Raw genomic sequence first — 20,992 nt, forward strand, 5'->3', positions numbered from 1 at the left:
GCAGTGGTTTCCTAGCCGCTATTTTACCATGAAGGCCTGCTGCACAAAGTCTCCTCTTAACAGTTGTCGTAGAGATGTGTCTGCTGCTAGACCTCTGTGTGGCATTGACCTGGTCTCTAATCTGAGCTGCTGTTAACCTGCGATTTCTGAGGCTGGTGACTCGGATAAACTTATCCTCAGAAGCAGAGGTGACTCTTGGTCTTCCTTTCCTGGGGCGGTCCTCATGTGAGCCAGTTTCTTTGTAGCGCTTGATGGTTTTTGCAACTGCACTTGGGGACACTTTCAAAGTTTTCCCAATTTTTCACACTGACTGACCTTCATTTCTTAAAGTAATGATGGCCACTCGTTTTTCTTTACTTAGCTGCTTTTTTCTTGCCAGAATACAAATTCTAACAGTCTATTCAGGAGGACTATCAGTTGTGTATCCACCTGACTTCTGCACAACACAACTGATGGTCCCAACCCCATTTATAAGGCAAGAAATCCCACTTATTAAACCTGACAGGGCACACCTGTGAAGAGAAAACCATTTCCGGTGACTACCTCTTGAAGCTCATCAAGAGAATGCCAAGAGTGTGCAAAGCAGTAATCAAAGCAAAAGGTGGCTACTTTGAAGAAACTAGAATGTAAGACATATTTCCAGTTGTTTCACACTTATATATATATATAATTCCACATGTGTTAATTCATAGCTTTGATACCTCCAGTGTGAATGTACAATTTTCAAAGTCATGAAAATACAGAAAAGGTTTTAAATGAGAAGATGTGTCCAAACTTTTGGTCTGTACTGTATATATATATATATATATATATATATGTGTATATATATATATATATATATATATATTAGTACTATGCAAAAGTTTTAGGAAAAATGCTGCAGTGTAAGGATGCTTTAAAAAAATAGAAGTGTTAATAGTTTATTTTTATCAATGAAATGCAAAGTGAATGAACAAAAGACAGCATGTACCGTCATTTTTCTGCACCCCAGTTCCTATGTTTTTGTTCACCGCTGAGTCGCTTGGCCTTGTTTCCATTTCGAAGGTTTGGGTTTTTTACCACAACTCTTCCAGGAAGACCATTTCTGGCCAGACTTCTCAAAAAAAGTAGATGGAAGTAGCTGGGTTTCATTAATTTCTGTCAGTTCTGAGTCGTTGGCATTGATGGACATCTTCCGATTTTGAAGGGAAGTAACCATGATGTATCATTCATCTGCTGCAGTAAGTTTTGTTTTGGCTGACCAATGAGTTTACGGTCCTCAACTTTGCTCATTTATTAATGCTTATTCAAAAGATTTTGATAAGCATGTCTTGAAACCTTATTCTGCTGTGATATTTTCTCCTGGTGCAAAATACTTGCTGATGCAGTATAACTACCTTGTATCTTGTTGCTATGCTCAGTTTTGCCATGTTGTATGACCTGTGACATGAAACTGCCTTCCACAACCTCAACTATGTCTCAGAGTTTAGCTCTACCTCACCGTGTGGCCTCCTACACAGTTGTTTTTGTTTCAGTTAAGGACTGTGCTTCATCCTACATATGAAAATAATATTCATTATTAACTGTTTGCTAGAATTGGTTACCTATAGACCTAACTATGATTCTACAAAAGCCCTGACTTTGTGTAAGTGTACCTTGAAGAATTGATGCTGTTTTGAAGGCAAAGGGTGATCAACCCAAATATTGATTTGATTTAGATTTCTCTTTTGTTCATTCACTTTTAATTTTGCTAATTGATAAAAATAAATTATTAATACTTCTATTTTTTAAAACATTTTTATTTTTCTGCATTTTTTTCACACCTGCCGAAAACATTTGAATAGTAATGTATATATAAATACACATACATGTGTTACACACACACACACACATGTATTCTGCTTTTATTTAATTTGTTGAGCTGTTGGTTTCATTCCTCATCCAATGTAATGAATATTTCAATAAGATGTTCCCCTAATCGGAGTGCGGTGAATAATATACCTTGCAGTCCTAAATTTACTTCCAAGTATTTATAGCATATCACATTCCATAAGCTGTCGTTAAAACGCTTTGCATATTTTATTTTGAAAAAATTTTTATTGTTGTTTCTTTTCTTTTTGTGCCGTATTATTATATTGTCTTGGAACAGGTGCCAGTTTAAGTCATCTTTAAAATTGCATCCCTACTTAAGGTAATTTCTGTGTTATGCCCCCTTTAGTTACACTGACGTGTTGTGTCCTCACCACTGTGCGTTTAGTAAATACCTGACATCCAAATTAACCAATCTATTACTTGCCCTGTCCTTGCCAAAAAGTGCTGATTCTCCCTAAATGTGGCTATGTTACCAATGCTGACAAGTTTTTGCTTTTGTGTCCTAATTTATTTCATGGGGTGTTATAAACCAAACAGAAAGAGCAATGACAGTATGTGTTACCTAATATTAACCAGCATTGTGCAATTTAACACAACCGCAGACCACTACTCCACTGGCTTTGTACCCAGCTGACCTGCTGCTAGCATCCTGCATTCTGTCTGTGATTTTGAGCTAATAAGTTCAATTTTCTCCATACAGATCGTCACTCAATCTGGCATCTCATGTTTCCTTTCTCTCTGATAACTAGGGAATGCTGAGCATATCTTGTATTGTAAAGCTATGTTATCTCTGCCTTATGTCTTGCTTTGCTCAGTTTGCATTTTTTGTCACTGCTATCTGGATTATGTGAAACAACCCAAATGTCCATATTTATGATGAGGCTTTATACAATTATCTTATCCTGCTTGGTCTGAGATGTTCAAGTCTGTGTGTAGTGATAGCAAATGCTGTGGTTTTCCTCAAATAGACACTTAAAAATATTGGTAAAGACATAAAAAAAAATTAAGATTTGAGAATCCTCAGTGGTTGATACCTTTTAATGGCTAACTGAACAGATTGTAACAAATTGCAAGCTTTCGAGACCACTCAGGCCTCTTCATCAGGCATAGAATAAACACAAAATCTGAAGAATCACATATTTATACACAACAGGGCACATGAATAATGCAATAGATGAGACAATTGATGTAAAGCAGAACTATGAGTATGGGAGGGGGGAGAAAGAGTTGTGGCCGTAAATATTTTGTAGCAGTTCATAGATAAGGAGTGTGAAAGTTTTATTGTCCTGCGATTGAGGTCTGGTCCAGGGTTTTGATGCCCCCACAAGGTCTGAGGAGCACATTCCTTAGTTAATGTAGAACGACATTCGCATTACAAATGAAAAAAACAAGAAACACAATACATTTCAACATGTAGTCCATAATCGCCAAAAAATAAGCATATATTCACACACTGGGTGGAAAATAGTAAACTAATCCTAGTCTCACTCCTGAGGTACATGCATTGTGACCGAAAAGGAGATTAGCGCAAAGTTCAAATTGTCTGCATCTACAGGCTGCCTTAGGGTATATTGACATGTGGTGTTTTGGAGTGTTTTAACTGAAGGAAAATATGTGCTTTTTTGAAGTGTTTTTTTTCTCATTCATTTGAATGGGTGAAAAACGCTGCAAAACGCTTGAAGAATTGACATGCTGCAGATTTGAAAAAACACTTTGGTTCAAATCTGCAAAATAAAAAAGCAGCGTGTGCATGAGATGTCAGAAATATACAGTACTGTAAAACACTGCATTTTTCCGCACGGAAAAACGAGCCAAAAACTCCACGTGTGAACATATCCTTATCGATCAAGGACAGCTAATTCATACTGTTCAAACCAAAGGCAGTATGAATCAGAGACTGGTCTCCTGCAATACAGATTAAGCTTTACTCCAAAAAAACAAAGTTGTATCAGAGAAACTGAAGCCAGTGAAGAGGTGTCTAGTCCAAGGTCTAAGCCACCTTCTCTCCATTCAGCTGACAAGTCTCTCCCTATGTGTGTATAGTAGAGACCTAACAGTCTAACTAAGCAGCTGGGAGAAGCCAGTGGGGACATTCATCTTTAACTAGTTATCTGCTTTCAGCTATATTTTTACTGAAACGTAACAGTGTTCCAGAGTACACCACATAACTTTGTAATGCAGGAGCCGGTCTCTGATTTACTGCCTTAGTTTAGGCAGCATGAATCTGTTTAGAGGTTCCATTTAATGGATGAGTAGTAAACGGCTGTTTTGCTGCATAACTCTACAGCCATTAACAATGGAACAAGTTTTAGCAGCATTTAGTTTGGAAACCGCACTGATATGACCACTTCACTGATGCACCATTTCTGCCGAGAGGTCACAACAGCTATGGGAATATGTAGCAGCCAGATGCTACTAATCCAGAACACAATAATAGGTACAATGAGACTACATGTGTGGCTGGCCAAGTGATTAAATTCCGTCCACCGTGGTACGATCCTGAGGTTATCTCTACAAAAGCAAAACTTTTGGCAGTTTGATGTTCTGGAGTTCTCATGTGTGTCTATATCATGCCAAGAAGAAAGAACGCCAGCTGTGAATACAGAGAAGAAATTGTTACAAAGCCTGGTTTTCCTTATGAAATGAGCTTTTAGGTGATCAAAAATGAAAAACTGAAGTGCCTTCTATCTGTTATATCTGTGTTACCACCATTTATAGACAGACACATGTAAGTCGACGTAGCCAATTGCTTTCCAATAGATCATCGTAAGATGCATAATTCCACCTGCTTTGAAAGTGCTAGTGGGCCCCCTTATCTCTTGGGCCCCTGGGCTGCTGCACAAGTTGCACCAAAGGTATATCTGCTCCTGCTTTAAGTTACTCTGGGGCCAACTAATAGGGAAACATACATTTTGTTGTATGCGATGCAAGTACCAGAGGCCTATTCTCAATTGTCATTGAGTCATTCTGCATAATAAAAGTGTTGTTTTCTTAAAAAGTATCATCAGAAAACGACCATGTTTAAATCAAGTTTTATGTTAAATATATTTAAAAAAAAAAATTTTTCAAAACAAAACAAAAAATCTTGCAATTTTCACACTGGCCACTAGGCCTAATATTAAACTCCTACTTCCTTTTGGACACGTGGAAATTGACTGGTTCAGACCCTTCTGAATTGTATTTAATGAGCCTATTCTCATCGGGCAAAGATAATTGTGAATGGTGGATCATGTGTTTTTTGTACTCTAGATAGAGGTTTTGCCTTTCGTTGTAATTCTGTCTGTGATGATAGTGAGAATGCTGACAGATTTTTTGTACAGAACAGGAAGTGTAATCTAGTACAGATCTGGGCAACGTGCGGCCCGCGGGCCACATCTGGCCCTCTGGCTGTTCCAGTCCGGCCCGCGGACCGAGACAGCCGAAGGGCTGATAACAGTGGCCCACGGGCCGCACTGCACCGCACGCCGTCACCGCTCGCCGTCACTGCCCGCCTGCACACGTCACCGCTGTCTCAATCCGTGGTCTCAATCCGCGGTGAATGCATTGGTGGAGGAGGGGCCGCCACTTCCCTCTTCCACCAATCAGCGTTAGAAACAGCTGACACAATGGCATCAGCCTGCACACTGTGGAGAGTCAGTGCATCAGAGACAGGAGCGTAGGGAAACGGGGAGTGAAGTAAGTATATGCTGGACACAGGGGGGCTTTAATGCTGGACACAGGGACGGCTTTGCTTTGATGCTGGACACAGGGGGGCTTTAATGCTGGACACAAGAGATGCTTTAATGCTGGACACAGGGGGGGCTCTCATGCTGGACACGGGGGGGCTCTCATGCTGTACATAGTGGGGCTCTCATGCTGGACATAGTGGGGGGCTCTCATGCTGGACACAGGGAGGGCTGTCATGCTGGACACAGGGGGGTCTCATGCTGGACACAGGGGGGGCTCTCATGCTGGACACAGGGGGCTCTCATGCTGGACACAGGGGGGGCTCTCATGCTGGACACAGGGGGGGTCTCATGCTGGACACAGGGGGGACTCTCATGCTGGACACAGGGAGGGCTGTCATGCTGGACACAGGGGGGGTCTCATGCTGGACACAGGGGGGGCTCTCATGCTGGACACAGGGGGGGCTCTCATGCTGGACGCAGGGGGGCTCTCATGCTGGACACAGGGGGGGCTCTCATGCTGGACACTAGGGAGGGCTGTCATGCTGGACACATGGGGGCTCTCATGCTGGACATAGGGAGGCTCTCATGCTGGACACTAGGGAGGGTTGTCATGCTGGACACAGAGGGGCTCTCATGCTGGACACAGGGGGGGCTCTCATGCTGGACACTAGGGAGGGCTGTCAGGCTGGACACAGGGGGGGCTCTCATGCTGGACATGGGGGGCTTTAATGCTAGACACTGGGGGGCTTTAATGCTGGACACTGGGGGGCTGTCATGCTGGACACTTGGAAGGGCTGTCATGCTGGACATGAGGAGGCTCTTGAGCTCTCATACTGGACATGGGGGGGTGGGTGGTGCACATGCTGGACTTGGGAGGGCTGTGTGGGGCTCATGCTGGACATGGGGGGCTGTGTATGGCTCATGCTGGACACGGGAGGGCTGTGTGGGGCTCATGCTGGACATAGGGGGCTGTGTGGGGCTCATGGTGGACACAGGAGAGCTGTGTGGTGCTCATGCTGGACACGGGAGGACTCTGTGGGGCACATACTGGACATGGGAGGGCTGTGTGGGGCTCATGCTGGACATGGGAGGCTGTGTGGGGCTGATGCTAGACATGGGGGGCTGTGTATGGCTCATGCTGGACACCGGAGGGCTGTGTGGGGCTCATGCTGGACATGGGGGGCTGTGTGGAGCTCATGGTGGACACAGGAGAGCTGTGTGGTGCTCATGCTGGACACGGGAGGACTGTGTGTGGCTCATACTGGACATGGGGGGGCTGTGTGGGGCTCATGCTGGACTTGGGGGCTGTGTGGGGCTCATGCTGGACATGGGGGGGCTGTGTGGGGCTCATGCTGGACATGGGGGGGCTGTGTGGGGCTCATGCTGGACATGGGGGGCTTTGTGGGGCTCATGCTGGACATGGGGAGGCTGTGTGGGGCTCATGCTCATGTTAATATTAATATTGAGCAGAATTAATTTCAGCCTATTGGTTCGGCCCTCCCCAACAGTCACGGTCTCTCATGTGGCCCCTCGGGAAAATTAATTGCCCACCCCTGGTCTAGTATAAGTCTTAGTAGCAAGTGTGAACATTTTTTTATGTGTTTTAATATGATATAGAAATGGAAAGAAAAAACATTAGCAACATATTTTTTTTGCATTAATACACTTAATCTTATTAATACAATAGGTTGATTTCTTATGTCACATTTTCTTTAAGTCATAAATTGTGTTTTATATAGGACATCTGCCGGAACAAATGACAATAAAAGGTCCTTGATAGTACTTTAAACTTTAAATTTCTCACCATATTTCACAATATCAACAGCATATATTATTGAATAGATCTCTGACACCCACTGAGTCAAAATGACTGTATAATTTTATGTAAGTGTATTAAAATGAAAATTTTAGGAGTCGAGAAGGGTAAAAATCCTATTCAGTTCTTTACTTTTTTTCCCCTTACAGCAAAGAAGGAAATTTCTTTCTCTGCACCTGGAGGTTGGATCTGTCCCAGTTTGTTTTAAATTGAAAAGAAGTTTGTCCCAAATATTTCTTAATCTGAACGATTGAAAAATTAGGTTCTTCTTAACTTCATAATTGTACCAACAGCAGAGAGAAGAATAGATGAATAGAAATAAAACCTAACTTTTATTAATAAATATTAAAAGAACTTAGCTTAGTAAAACATGAAAAATACAAATAACACTGTACTGAGCAAGAGGGTAAATAGGCATTCCGATAAAAAAAAAGTGCCTAAAAAGACCTGTGCAGTTTAATAAATGGTTCACTGTCACCCCATGAAGGAAAACCATCCAATAGGCACCGGAAACAAGGTAGGAGAGTTGATACAATATTCCCCTGTCGTGCCCCCTGTGAATACTCCAGTCCTAAGAAGGACAGTACCCAGGTGTAGTCTCCTAGAAATACCCCTGTAGTCCCACCCGATGCATTTTGTCCCCAATAAGGAGTACTCTACAGGGGAGTGAATTAGCGGGGGGTAGGATTAATGAGAGAGGGAACAGGGTCCCAAAATGACTCTGAAGACAAGCTTGCAGAGTGCAGCAGGTCCCGTATACATTTGTGGCATCTAGGCCTAGATACTATTAATCTGTTCTCCCTCTGCTGTTGGTACAATATTGAATAGAGAACTTACTTACACCCGTCACTAGGAGGTTATTGCTTGGCTTAGATCCATAATTGTATCTAATAGCCATTTTCTCTTCTTTTTGCTGTAAATACTTTTATGCCCAAAAATGACACAAGTATTCTTGGAGTGATATCTTTATTGGCTAACCAGAAAAAAGTATATATGCAAGCTTTCAGAGAACAGAGGCTCCTTCATCAGGAAATATTACAAATATTACAAATACATTTGTAATATTGCCTGATGAAGGAGCCTCTGTGCTCTGAAAGCTTGCATACATATATTTTTTCTGCTTAGCCAATAAAGTTATCACTCCAAGAATACTTATGTAATTTTTGGGCATAAAAGCATTTACATTGACTTTTCTGGCTAACACGGTACCACAATATAACTTTGTATTGTACAGCTCTTCTTTTGCTATAATAGACATGCATTCATTTCCAATGGTGTTTTATAATGTAAGCAACTGATTTATAATATCATCATTTCATTTGTTCAGAAAGCAAACAAGTGGAGAGGCACTGAAAGACACCGAACTTGCAGACGTGGAGGAGGATGAAGGAACATCTTGAGGACTTGCATGCCCTGATAAACTTTTGCCTGCTGCTATACCCCTGGCTTTTTCTATGTTGCACAAACTTGTACTCTCATGACCATCATGAACCAAAGCTTATGGTCAATAACCAACGCAAACAGCTCTTTGTAAAATGTTTACAATATAGGAATGAGAATAATAACTAGCGACTGTCTACATTGGACTGTACCTGTCGCCTGTACACTGTGGAGCCAGTTTTCATGAGCATGCTAGAAAATAGAGACATCCTGAAGCACGGGACACTTTGTGCCTCCGTGGTATCATTAACACTCGATGAGCTGATATTGGGGGAATGTCCAATGTCTGTAGAAAACAGGTACTCTTTCTGTGTGTTAAATGTGTCTGTCTGCATGTATGTAGTTAATACCGTATGTGTGTGTATACACCGAAGAAACAAAGAACAATGTGCCTCATCTCCATCTTTGCTTTTGCAGGATACAGTCTGTGTAGCTTGAAAATTGCTTGACCTATGAATGTTTTATTTATGATTAGAAAACCAAAAGCTTTTTTTCTTTTCCTTTGTTTTAGCCTCACTCCTGGCCTCTTCAATGCTTTAGAATTATATGCATAGATTCTTTTTTTTTTTAATTTCGATGTATATTTATATAAAGAGAACTGTATAGGGATTATTGTAAAAAAAACCTTTATTGCTGCTGAGAGCGATGATTTTTCTCTGTTATTTTGGCTAGTTAGAACTTGCACATTACTTGCTCTAGTGCAGGTCGATATGTTTCGGGTTGTATAGAAATGTTTACATTTGCTACAGGAAGGGCTATTTCGTCTTTGCACCTGCGGTTCATTCATTCATAGCGCCCCGCATTTCATATGTGACACTGGTCAGCGAGTTGTGATGATTCCTATCGGTGACCTGCAAAGCATGTTCCAGAACGCAAAGCTTCCGAGCAGATCTGGAATCTTTAAAGTTTGCCGTCTGTTGATTGCAACGTATTGTACAGTGAATCTGCTGCAGCTACTAATTAGAGCATGTGATAGATATTTAGGAATTTTATACTTTAAGAACTGTCTAGTCTAATGTAATGCGAAGAATTACTAACGGATGAGCTACAAAAAGAAACAATGGAAAGCCAAAATGTTCTGTAAGTCAAATGTTCTTCTGTAGGTGGACCTCATTTCCAAGTTGTTCGCCTTTTTATAATTTACACATAGATATTATTTACGGTATATCTTGAGATGATAAAATTGTTAATATGTTTTTAATATTTTCATATTTGAACTATTGTCATATTTTTAGCTTGTTTTTGAAAATTGGAAACATTATTCAGGATTGACATTATAGGTTTTAAAGAAGTCCATGACTACATGACTCTGCAGATGGTTTAGCGGACATATGTAATATGCAAACTGAACTAAACTAATAGGAATTGGTGCTTTTTATGGATCTTAATAAAAATACATTTAAAATGATTCAAAGTAATTTTATTACACTGTTTTAAGAAATGATAGTGAAAAAAAAATACCTGTACATGGTACCCAAAGTAAGTCATTCAAGTGGATTACTCTTCATAAGGTTCATCTGCCTCATTATGTACAGCAGTAAGATGCTTGATATTTATCTAATCTACCTTTACTGCAATGGAAATGACGTTTCTATGCATTTCAATGTTGGCATATGGTGAATCTGTGCTTATTCGGAGCAGATGATGCGAATAAGTATAGCTGCAGTGTACAGCATGGGGGAGACCGCCTAGAATAATAATGATGCAGAAGGGAGATTTTTGGACAGTTTCCTTAGAATATTCAGTGTCGCTAAGTTGCCGGCATTTATTACTGCAAATGGAGAAGAAATTGAATGAATGGTAACTGAGCATTATCCGAAATTAGCCATTTTATTTAAAAAAAATTCTCACAAATGATGAGCTAGATAGTACTGTTGACTTATGGCAACCACTGTTAATAGGATGCTTTTATAGTCTATTCAGTCATTTCATTGAGGATCCTTTTTCAATAATAAGTTCTACGTTATTTTTTTTTTTTTTTTCATATGTCACTTTTATTTTTATGGTTTGTTTTCTTGTCCTAGGCCTGAAGCTGTATGGCTACTAAACAACAGAAATCAGATTGTTGTCTCATTGTAAAGAAGCACATTATTTTTCTTATTGTAAGCTTTAAAACTTTTTAATGCTCCTTTGGCACCTTTTATATATATTAAGGCAAGGGCTAAATTTACAGTTCCTTATAGACTATTTACTGGTACACAATTTGTCATGATACCAATTCAATACAATCTTGTGCCATCAAGTTACAAAATATGTATATATTTTTTTAACATTGGAGTGATTGATGCGTATACACTTGTTTTTCATGTTTGTCATGTAACACCTTATGCCATACATCTCAGGATATATTGGGTTTAGAAACAAGTTAAAGGGGTTGTCTGGCCTTAGGGTACAAGTTTGCAGCCACTCTATGTGACTGCAGATTTGTGAATCCTCACAGCTCTCAGATTCTCCTGTGCAATATGCATACTTCTGGCCACATTCTGACTAGACGTGTCCGACCTCGCATTGAGTGAGGCTGCACACATCTAGTCGGCACGTGAACACATACTTGCAGTCACGGAAACACAGCTACTGGCGCTGGCACCAGAGAATCCTCACAATGCACAGTGCGCACTATGTGAGGATTCACAGTCACTTAGACTGACTGCAGACTTGTGCCTTGAGGCCAACCATCTTTCAGGAAGGACACATCTGTTTGTGGTCGATTAAAGGATTTTTCTGTTAACCCACAGCACGGACTGTCCAAGGTCAGTACTGAGGGCTGCACTAAACTAGGCATTGTTCTGCTCCAGCTGCTAGGCTTCATTGCGGGAGCAAGTGTCATAGGATCTTACAGCACTCTCTCCCGCACTTAAGACAGTAGCTAAGAGTAGCAAGAAGGTTGATGCATAGTTTTGTGTATACTGCAGTACAGATTTCAATCGGCACGTGCTGCGGGTCCATGGCAAAAAAACTCTAATAGAGTAATTTAGATTTAGAGTCCTTCACTATAATCATTTTTCTTTTAAAAGTGGAGGTACGCTTTAAATTTACTTAACGTTTTCATTTACTGGAGTCTGTAGGCAATATATTATAGGTTAAAGTTTCTATGCCTAGTTAGATGCAGAAAGGAGAATATGTTAGCACTAAATTAACTTATGAAGCTTTAATTAAGACACTATATGGGTATACCAAAGAATGACACCAGCGAGATTCTATGCACCAAGAAATGGTGCTGCCTTCAGACTCTAGGAAATTTCAGGTGAGTACATTTTAATATTTCCTGAATATCCTACAGCAGCAAATTAAAGAGTTTGAAAAGCAATAATAGCAAAGAACCAAGAAATCTCGGCATAGTTCATTGAAATAGGCTTCTTAGTCTCTCAAGTAGAGTTCTTTGCAGGAAAGTACTTGATTTCTTCTGATAGAGGAAATTGCTACCAGGAGCACCATGAGGAACATCAGAAAGAAAATGGATGATGGACAGTGGCTTTAATATATTTTATTACTTTGACAAAACTTTTACTTGCAAATGATGAGAAAATCCATTTTCTAAATTGACATTGATTGCTTATAACTGGACTTTCAGAATGTTCAATATAAGATGTTTTTAGGCCTTACTGTAAAAATTGTAGAGCTGAAGACACAAATATGTTTGTCAAAGCACCAATATTGAAAAATTCTCAATATACAGACAAATGTTTTCCAGACCTTGAGGATGGAAATAGGGTTTTTACTCTATCTTTTGAAAACTCCAGAAGCTTTTTTAATTTATCTTCCAGGCATCAGGTGAAGCCTGGCTGGATTTGCGTGACGGATCCCATTCTGTGAAAGAATAGTCTCTTACTTTGGAAGTCTCCAGAATCTTTTTTTTTCGAAAACAGTAATGCGATAGAGAACAAGCCCTGTCAGGGCCAGTAGAGAAGAGTGACATTTAGCTTCTTTTCAATTTCGCTAAGGTTTTTGAGATTAGAGGAATTAGGAAAAGTCCATGAAATTAACAGACCATTTCAGTGTTTTAGTCGATCCTGACAATTAAATTAGCTTAACATCTGTGGTTTGGCATTTTTCTTTGTAGAATAAACAACCAGCTGAGGGAAATCCATCTTTTGTTAAATCTGAGAAGAATGGTGTTGCGGCTTAGCCAATCGGTCTTGATGTTTAAAGTTTACTTCATTTATGTTTTTACCAATGATGAAGGAAGATAAATCAGAAAATCTTCTTAGTAGCCAAACTTGGGTTTGATTGCTGAACAATTTTATCAATAAGAATTTAAAATAAAACTCATATACTTAAACTTTAATGAGTTTGTGAATTCTCTAGACTGAAATTGAACCCATGATGAAGAAAACTTTTGGGGTCAATCTGGAAATCATACTGAAGGAAAAACTCTTGGGAGCTTTGAAGAGTCAATCGTTGAGGTTGAGTAGCATGACAATTCTCTTTACTCTCCTAGCCACCGTAAGCTGTTTTGATGGCAGTTATGAGAATTTTTGTGAATAGGAAGTATGGGAATATGTAGTTATGCATTTGTTATATTTATGCTGGCCAAATTAACAAAACAAATTGTAAAATTAACAAACCTTGTAATGTCCAACTTGAACTTTTCCATCACTAAATGTTTGTTTATAAAAGTCATGTCTGTTAATAGTCTTCATTTGTTGCCTGGTTAGAAAAAAAGGATAGACACTTCTTCCAATGATCCTTTGAGAAGAAAAACTTCGATCATCTTGAGGAGATAAAGTTGTCCAATACTTTTAGTTGAAAGCGGTCTTCTGGCATTTTAATGAATTCTACAGCATAGCCCCTTTCGTGGAATGAACCCGGAAGTCTTTGATATACTGAACTATGCTAAATAAAAGACAGATATTATAGCCACTACTCAAGGAATAGGTGTCATATATCAGATTTGGTGTTTGAGAAGAACTTTTTTTTTGTGCAATCATTAGGAACTTGACTTCTGCTTTAAAGAGTAACTTAATAAGCTGTCCTGTGTGTTTCCAACAATATCTTTGGCTATTATATGACTTGTATTCTGCATTTTCACTAGTTTTCCCCTCTGCAGACTCCATCTCTTAATACACAAAAACCAAGACAAAAGCAAAATGGGCAAATACCCTGCAGTAAATTAATAGCATGAATAGTGCATGAAAATAATATAGGGTAGTTGGTTGACATATTTTTGATCAAAAAATCGTAAAAGTCATCCCACCACGTCACAGTGACCCTATTCGGGACGGTCCTAACCGCTAGTATTAAAACTTTACCAAGTGTCTAATTACATATGTGTGAATAAGGGCTGAGAAGGCCCAAAACCCCGACTAATAACAACCTAGCAGTGGGGAGCTTTTTAAAGGTAATGTCCAGCTCAAAGAAAAGAGAGACTATGCCATTATTGGTACAGGGTGCAAAAACTGAAAGAGAAACCAAAAGCAATGAACTGGAATATAAGTTGGTGTACATGTAGGCGCATGTTCACAGTGGCCACTAAATAGACAAAACCCAAGACGCATATAAAATGAGCAAGTTACTTGCTTTTGGTTTCTCTTTCAGGAATGAATACCAGAAAGTTGACTTCTTATTTGATAAAGAAAACTCAACTTGTCTTACAAGATTTCCCAAATGTTATTGTGACCTAAACAGTCTCGTAGGCTGGAATGGATATGGACAAATTACTTTTGGAAGGCAAATCATCCGCACATTGCTTTATCCACAGCATTCTTTTGACTGAGTTGATTAGTGCCAAACTCCTAGACAATAGTGTAAGAGTTTCAAATAGGACATCACTGAAAAAATCTAAAGCCAATTTCATAAGTGGCTACTAGTGATGAGCGATTATGTTTTGTTAACCCTTTCGCCGAGTATACTCGGGCGAGCACCAAGTATTTACAGCGTGCTCGGGCTTTAAGTTTTCGTCGCTCCATGAACATGATTTGTGACTGTTTGACAGATTTAATACATGTGAGTAATGCCTGTTTTTCCAGCATTCCTCACATGTATTAAATCTGTCAAACAGTCGCAAATCATGTTCACGGAGCGACAAAAAATTAAAGCCCGAGCACGCTGTAAATACTCTGTGCTCGTCCGAGTATACTAGACGAAAGGGTTAACATAACATACTCGATCATCACTAGTGACTACATGTTTAGAACCTCCTCTTTAGATATTGCTTCCTCTAATTCTTTAATTAACTGACACATATGCAAATCTCTGGCTACCAAAATAGTGGCTCTAGCTGCTTTAGAAGCTGCCATAAATTTGGATTTTTTTTTTTGTAATAAAACCATATTTCTGTCCAATGGGTCCATCAACAAAGATTCTTAGGGGCTAAAATATAGATTATTTTGCAAGATTGGTTACTGAAAATGTTGCTTTGAGAGGTATTTTACAAGTTATAAAAGAACATAGACCCATGTTATAAACAACTTTGAATCTTGAGCCCATGTTTTTTTATCCTGTTTGTTCTAATCCATTATGAACTTCATTTTTAGTAACTGATGAATGTGAAAAAAACTATTTTTTCAGTCTTTTGAAAATAATCCAGTGTTACTTTGATTTCCTTTAAATATCTTTATTGCATTTAAAGGGAATGTGTCACCCCCCTGGGCTATATCAGACCTCTACTATGGGAAAAGTAAATCTATACTTACCTGTATGGCCCATAGCAGAGGTCTGATTGCAGAGAAATCTGGATTTATAAAGTCTGTTCTCCAGAGGCTTGGCGTCTGAGGGACGCCAAGCAAACCCCTCCTATCTGCCTACTATTCCCCTAAATCGCCGGCTCTGTGCTAAATTACCATATTCCCCCCTCCCCTGCACGTCACAGGGCCCTGTGACAGGCCCTGTGTGATGTGCATTGCTCTGCCTCCCCTCCCGCGCTCCCATGGAGCGCGCTTTGTTTCGCTCTGTCCCCGTTAGGCTGCATACTTCCAGCGGAGCGGAAGCCTCAGTGACTCACCGTCGCTTGCGCAATACAATGCTCCGGCGTAGTACACAGCCAAACAGGGCCGGAGGGAAACAAAGTGCGCTCCATGGGAGCGGCACTTTGCACATGCGCGGCAGGGGAAGCAGAGCAGGGCACGTCACAGGGCCCTGTGACGTGCAGGGGAGGGGGGGAATATGGTAATTTAGCACAGAGGCAGTGATTTAGGGGAATAGTAAGCAGATAGGAGGGGTTTGCTTGGCGTCCACCGGACGCCAAGCCTCTGGTAAACAGACTTTATAAAACCAGATTTCTCTGCAATCAGACCTCTGCTATGGGCCATACAGGTTAGTATAGATTTGCTTTTCTATCACCTGTATGGCCATAGTAGAGGTCTGATATCGCCCAGGGGGATGACAGATTCCCTTTAATTGTGTGCTTGATAGCAGTAATTAAGTTAAAGAGCATCATCTTTAAGGATAAAGAAAAATCTTCTAATATCCCCAAGTCTGAAGAATGTTCAGCTTCTGATGGTTATACTTGAAAGAAGATAAGCAGAGATTTTTGTTTCTTCCAACATGACCATTAACAATGGAACCAAGAAAAAAACTGCTCTTCTTCAGATTGAAAATCAGCCTCTAGTGTCAATAATAGATTGTGCATGTATCCTAAGTATATTGCTCAGGTAATGGTTGTTCCTTGGAACTACAAATTCTAACTTTTGACTTCCTTTTCCTTTTAGAAAATTTTCCATATTGCTAAGACTTTTGAAAATATAAATAAAAATATCAGTATAGCCAGTGTGATAGATCGGCTCACTTGGTTGCACATAGAGGTAGACACAGGAACACTGTCTCTTTAAATTTTCTGTGGTATACTAAGGGAACTGCATAAACCATGGCAACATTAGGAAAACAAACATTGCCTTCTTGGCCTAACAGGAAAAACAAGACATAACATATGGCACAGTCCTTGTTGCTACGGGTAACCGCCTGCTTCAGGAACAAACAACCCAAGATTTAGTTTTCCTTCACATGACAAAACAGCTCCAGAGCTTGTGTCTCCAGACCCACCCTACACCAAATGCTCTAAAAGGCTGGGAATTTATCCTCTGACCTCCTCCCTCTCTACAGGTTTTTAATCACCTTAGCACTATATATGGCAATATGGCTTCAGCCATAACGCATCCAAACGGCTTAACCTCCTAAAGGCATGTGAATTGCTGGATGTCACTTATATAGCAAAACTCTTAAATAAACCCTTATACAGTGGGTACGGAAAGTATTCAGACCCCTTTAAATTTTTCACTCTTTGTTTCATTGCAGCCATTTGGTAAATTCTAAAAAGTTCATCTTTTTTTCTCATTAAAGTACACTCTGCACCCCATCTTGACTGAAAAAAAAAAAAAACAAATGTAGAAATTTTTGCACATTTATTAAAAAAGAAAAACTCCAATATCACATGGTCATAAGTATTCAGACCCTTTGCTCAGTATTGAGTAGAAGCACCCTTTTGAGCTTGTACAGCCATGAGTCTTCTTGGGAATGATGCAACAACTGTGTTACTTTGTAATGTCTTTATTGTCTGTACATGTCTCACTTTATTGTAAAGTGGTGTGGAATATGTTGGCGCTACATAAATAATATTAGTAGTAGTAAATTAAACTCTATATTAACTTATACCTTACAATATTGTATGAACAAGTACTTTTGGAATATAATATTTTATGAGAGTAGTAGTGTTGAGTGAGTATGTTCTGTCCGAGTACGCTCGGGCCGAGCTCCGAGTATTTACAGCTGCTCGGTGATATGGTTGAATTGCTCCCGTGTGCATGATTTGCAACTGTTTGGCAGCTTTATTACATGTGAGGAATGTGTAAGAAATAGACAATCCTCACATGTAATAAAGCTGTCAAACAGTCGCAAATCATGCACAGGGAGTGATTCAACCATATCACCGAGCAGCTATAAATACTCGGAGCTCGGCCCGAGCGTACTCGGCGAAAGGGTTAACAGAACATACTCGCTCAACACTAGAGAGTAGACTTTCCTATCCCATATGTATTTAAGACTGCCATGGCTAACACTGGCACACACTGGTACTTAAACTGTCAAACTGCTTGCTAGGGAATTACAGGCATATGACAGCTGCTGAACGCCTCTCAATTCTTAGTTGGAATTTCTAGCAGTTCTGAAGATCAAAAATGACACAAGAGTTGACACGCTCTCAAATGAAAGTAAGACGTGAAAGGCGACCTGGTGATTTGTTCATATCTAAATTTATTGGAAAATAAAATAAGAAAATTGTGATTGTAATTGTGGCCAATACTCAGAATATTGCCTTATTGTTTGCTTGTTATTACAAACACAAAGAATATTGCCTTATTTCAACTAAGCTCATACTGAGAAGTGACAAGTAGAATCTAAATTGTGATTCATCAGCCCTTTTGCTACAATGAAACAAATATTTAATTTATTTCATATTTATTGTTGTTTTGCATATTATTGTAATTTATTATATAGTTGTTCTTTTTATTGTAATAATTGTACTTGGCATTCACAAACTTGTCCTAAATGGTTCTAAAAAAGTTTTACGATGGGGAAGAACTACTTTTTAGTTTTTAATTTAGATTTTTTTCAGCATATTTTTAAATCAGTATAACCTCAAACTATTGTTTTTCTATGCACACTGCATTATTTCCAATGCAATAATTGGGCCAGTAATCAGACAGTAAATTACAGACGTTGGACAATCCAAAAGATTTTTCAGCAAGCGGGAAAATAAGAATCGGGAATGTTTCACAAAATTAAATTGTTAGAACAACACTTACTCGAATACTGATTCTCTCTTAAGGAAGATTAATTATGATGGAAGGAAGCATAATGGCAAATTGCAAAAGGAAAACAGCTCTCTCAAGTGCCATTAACACTACCCTAGAAGAAAATAGAACAACTATATATTAGCAATAATGTTTGAACAAAAAGCTGTAAAAGACTGTTGCTTAATCAAGAAAGTACTTTTGCTTATAGACAATGTATCACATTATTATTATTTTAACTGTAACTTGCTTAAATATACTCTTCATTTTAATCAATTTTTACTTTGCAATCATATTTTTTATTCATCATCAACAACAAACATTTCCTATCTTAATGTCCTGCGGCAAGTTTCTATCCTTTATGAGAAGAAGAGATAATTAATTAGCAATAAATAAAATTTACAATCTTTCATTAGGGCTCTATAATAAGCACACTGCAGCTGACACTAGAGATCTTTTTATCTGCTGCTATTTAGTGACAATTAGACGTGCCATCTCTGCGTATGCCCCACAGCGATATTGCTTTTTGGCTGTTAATTCACTTTATAGATGGTATTGGTGCAAAAAGTTATTTCTGTTATAATGCCCATAGGACTATTTTGATGTCGGCAGTAGGTACTGGTTAACTTGGAAATATGACTTGCTCAGCCTTATATTTTGATGCTACCAAGTGAGCTAACAAGTTCTGCTGACAATCTCAAACCTTGTGAAGTTGAGTCCTGGACACAATCCAGTGATTAGATTCTATGACTTTATTATATGTTTTATTTTCATACAAAACTTCCAGTTAAAACTCCAACTCATTTAGAAAGTCTAGTTCTTATTCATTGCTTACGTAGCTGCAATGAACTAATGTGTCCTCTATCTTTTATAAACTTGTTCTGCTGAGGTGTTGGCATGACTCTTAGGCTGTGTGCCCACGATGCGTTTTTTAAGCGTTTCCGCAGCGGCAATTCCGTAATCATCACATATACAGTGAAAGAAATAATTTGTTGATCCCTTGCTGTTTTTGTAAGTTTGCCCACTGACAAAGACATGAACAGTCTATAATTTTAAGGGTAGGTTAATTTTAACATGGAGAGATAAAATCTAAAAAAAAAATCAAGAAAATCACATTGTATAAATTAGATACATTTATTTGCATTTTGCAGTGAGAAATAAGTATTTGATTCCTCTGGCAAACAACACTTAATACTTTGTGGCAAAACCCTTGTTGGCAAGCGCAGCAGTCAGATGTTTTTTGTAGTTGATGATGAGGTTTGCGCACATGTCAGGAGGAATTTTGGTCCACTCCTCTCTGCAGATTATCTCTAAATCATTCAGATTTTGAGGCTGTCGCTTGGCAACTCGGAGTTTCATCTCCCTCCATAATTTTTCTATGGGATTAAGGTCTGGAAACTGGCTAGGGCATTCCATGACCTTAATGTGCTTCTTTTTGAGCCACTCCTTTGTTGCCTTGGCTGTATGTTTTGGGTCATTGTCTTGCTGCCAGCCATGACCCATTTTTAATGTCCTGGCAGAGGGAAGGAGGTTGTCACTCAGGATTTTATGATACATGGCTCCATCAATTCTGCCATTGATGCGGTGAAGTAGTAGTAGGGTTGTTGTCATGGGTTAGTGAAAGGGACTGGTAGGAACAACTTTACTAAGTGTTTAAGGCACAGAAAATGAGAAGGACTATAGCAAAAATGTCATAATAATCAAGTGGGTATAAAGCAGCTGCCATGTGTCTCTAGAAGAGATGGGACCCTTACAACTGGGTAGAGAGAACCACTCTCCAGAGATTTTCTATTGTTAGCAAACACGAGGGTGAGGTATTGGCTCAAAGATCGTGAAAAGGGTGGAAAGGTATATGGACATTAGGCACATCTGTCTTGGGTCTCAAAAATTGATACCATAACGACGGTCCATTTTGATGTTTGCTACAGGACTACCTCCTTCTTTTTATATATGCCGCTTATTATAGTGTAATGCAATGTTCTAGTTTGACATTATTATTGGTTATACATCAGTCTCTTTCTCTGTTCACCAAAAATCCTGTCAGTTAATATTGCAATTATCACTGTATTTATCCATTATAAATGTATGCAGATGTATAAATGCTAATGACGCGCCCCCTGGGCCGTGGGGTACTCGGTAGCCGGGACGGTCCTGTATTGGGGTAGTCACGGTGACAGTAAGCCGTTCCGTGGCCCAGGGCGGTCAAATAAAGAAAAGGGAAAGTCAATTGGGGAATAAAGTGTTTGGGAAATAAGTTTGTGACGCCACCCGTGGTATGCGACTATATGGGGCTGCCGCTGCGGTGCAGATCCACTAAGGCTGATGGTGACGCAGAAAAGATAATTCAGCTCTCCACGGGCTGAGCTAGGCCCCAGGACAGTATATTAGATGGGTGTTGTAGATGTTGCTGGTGTAGTGCAAGGCAGGTGATGGCGCAGCAATAATTCCAGGGCACAGTGGGGTGCAGTCTTCAGGTTTTACTCACAGTTGTTAAG

At 39.5% G+C, this 20,992-nt stretch overlaps 1 protein-coding gene across 2 annotated transcripts in view; it reads left to right on the forward strand.

The window, feature by feature from the left end:
• CAMKK1 (calcium/calmodulin dependent protein kinase kinase 1) overlaps positions 1-14,630 on the forward strand; it is a 422,153-nt gene extending 407,523 nt beyond the window's left edge. Inside the window, exons 16-17 of one of the 2 annotated variants that reach the window (XM_073665198.1) lie at positions 2,129-2,170; positions 8,663-14,630. In XM_073665198.1, the coding sequence (XP_073521299.1) occupies positions 2,129-2,170; positions 8,663-8,735 (115 nt within the window). In that variant the 3' untranslated portion in view covers positions 8,736-14,630. The remainder of the gene's footprint in view (positions 1-2,128; positions 2,171-8,662) is intronic. The other variant, XM_073665200.1, reaches the window with a different exon arrangement.
• The last annotated feature ends 6,362 nt before the right edge of the window (positions 14,631-20,992 follow it).

The sequence above is a fragment of the Phyllobates terribilis genome, unplaced genomic scaffold (genome assembly GCF_046119375.1).
Source record: "Phyllobates terribilis strain yellow unplaced genomic scaffold, ASM4611937v1 Scaffold_2__4_contigs__length_985480577, whole genome shotgun sequence".
NCBI lineage: Eukaryota > Metazoa > Chordata > Amphibia > Anura > Dendrobatidae > Phyllobates > Phyllobates terribilis.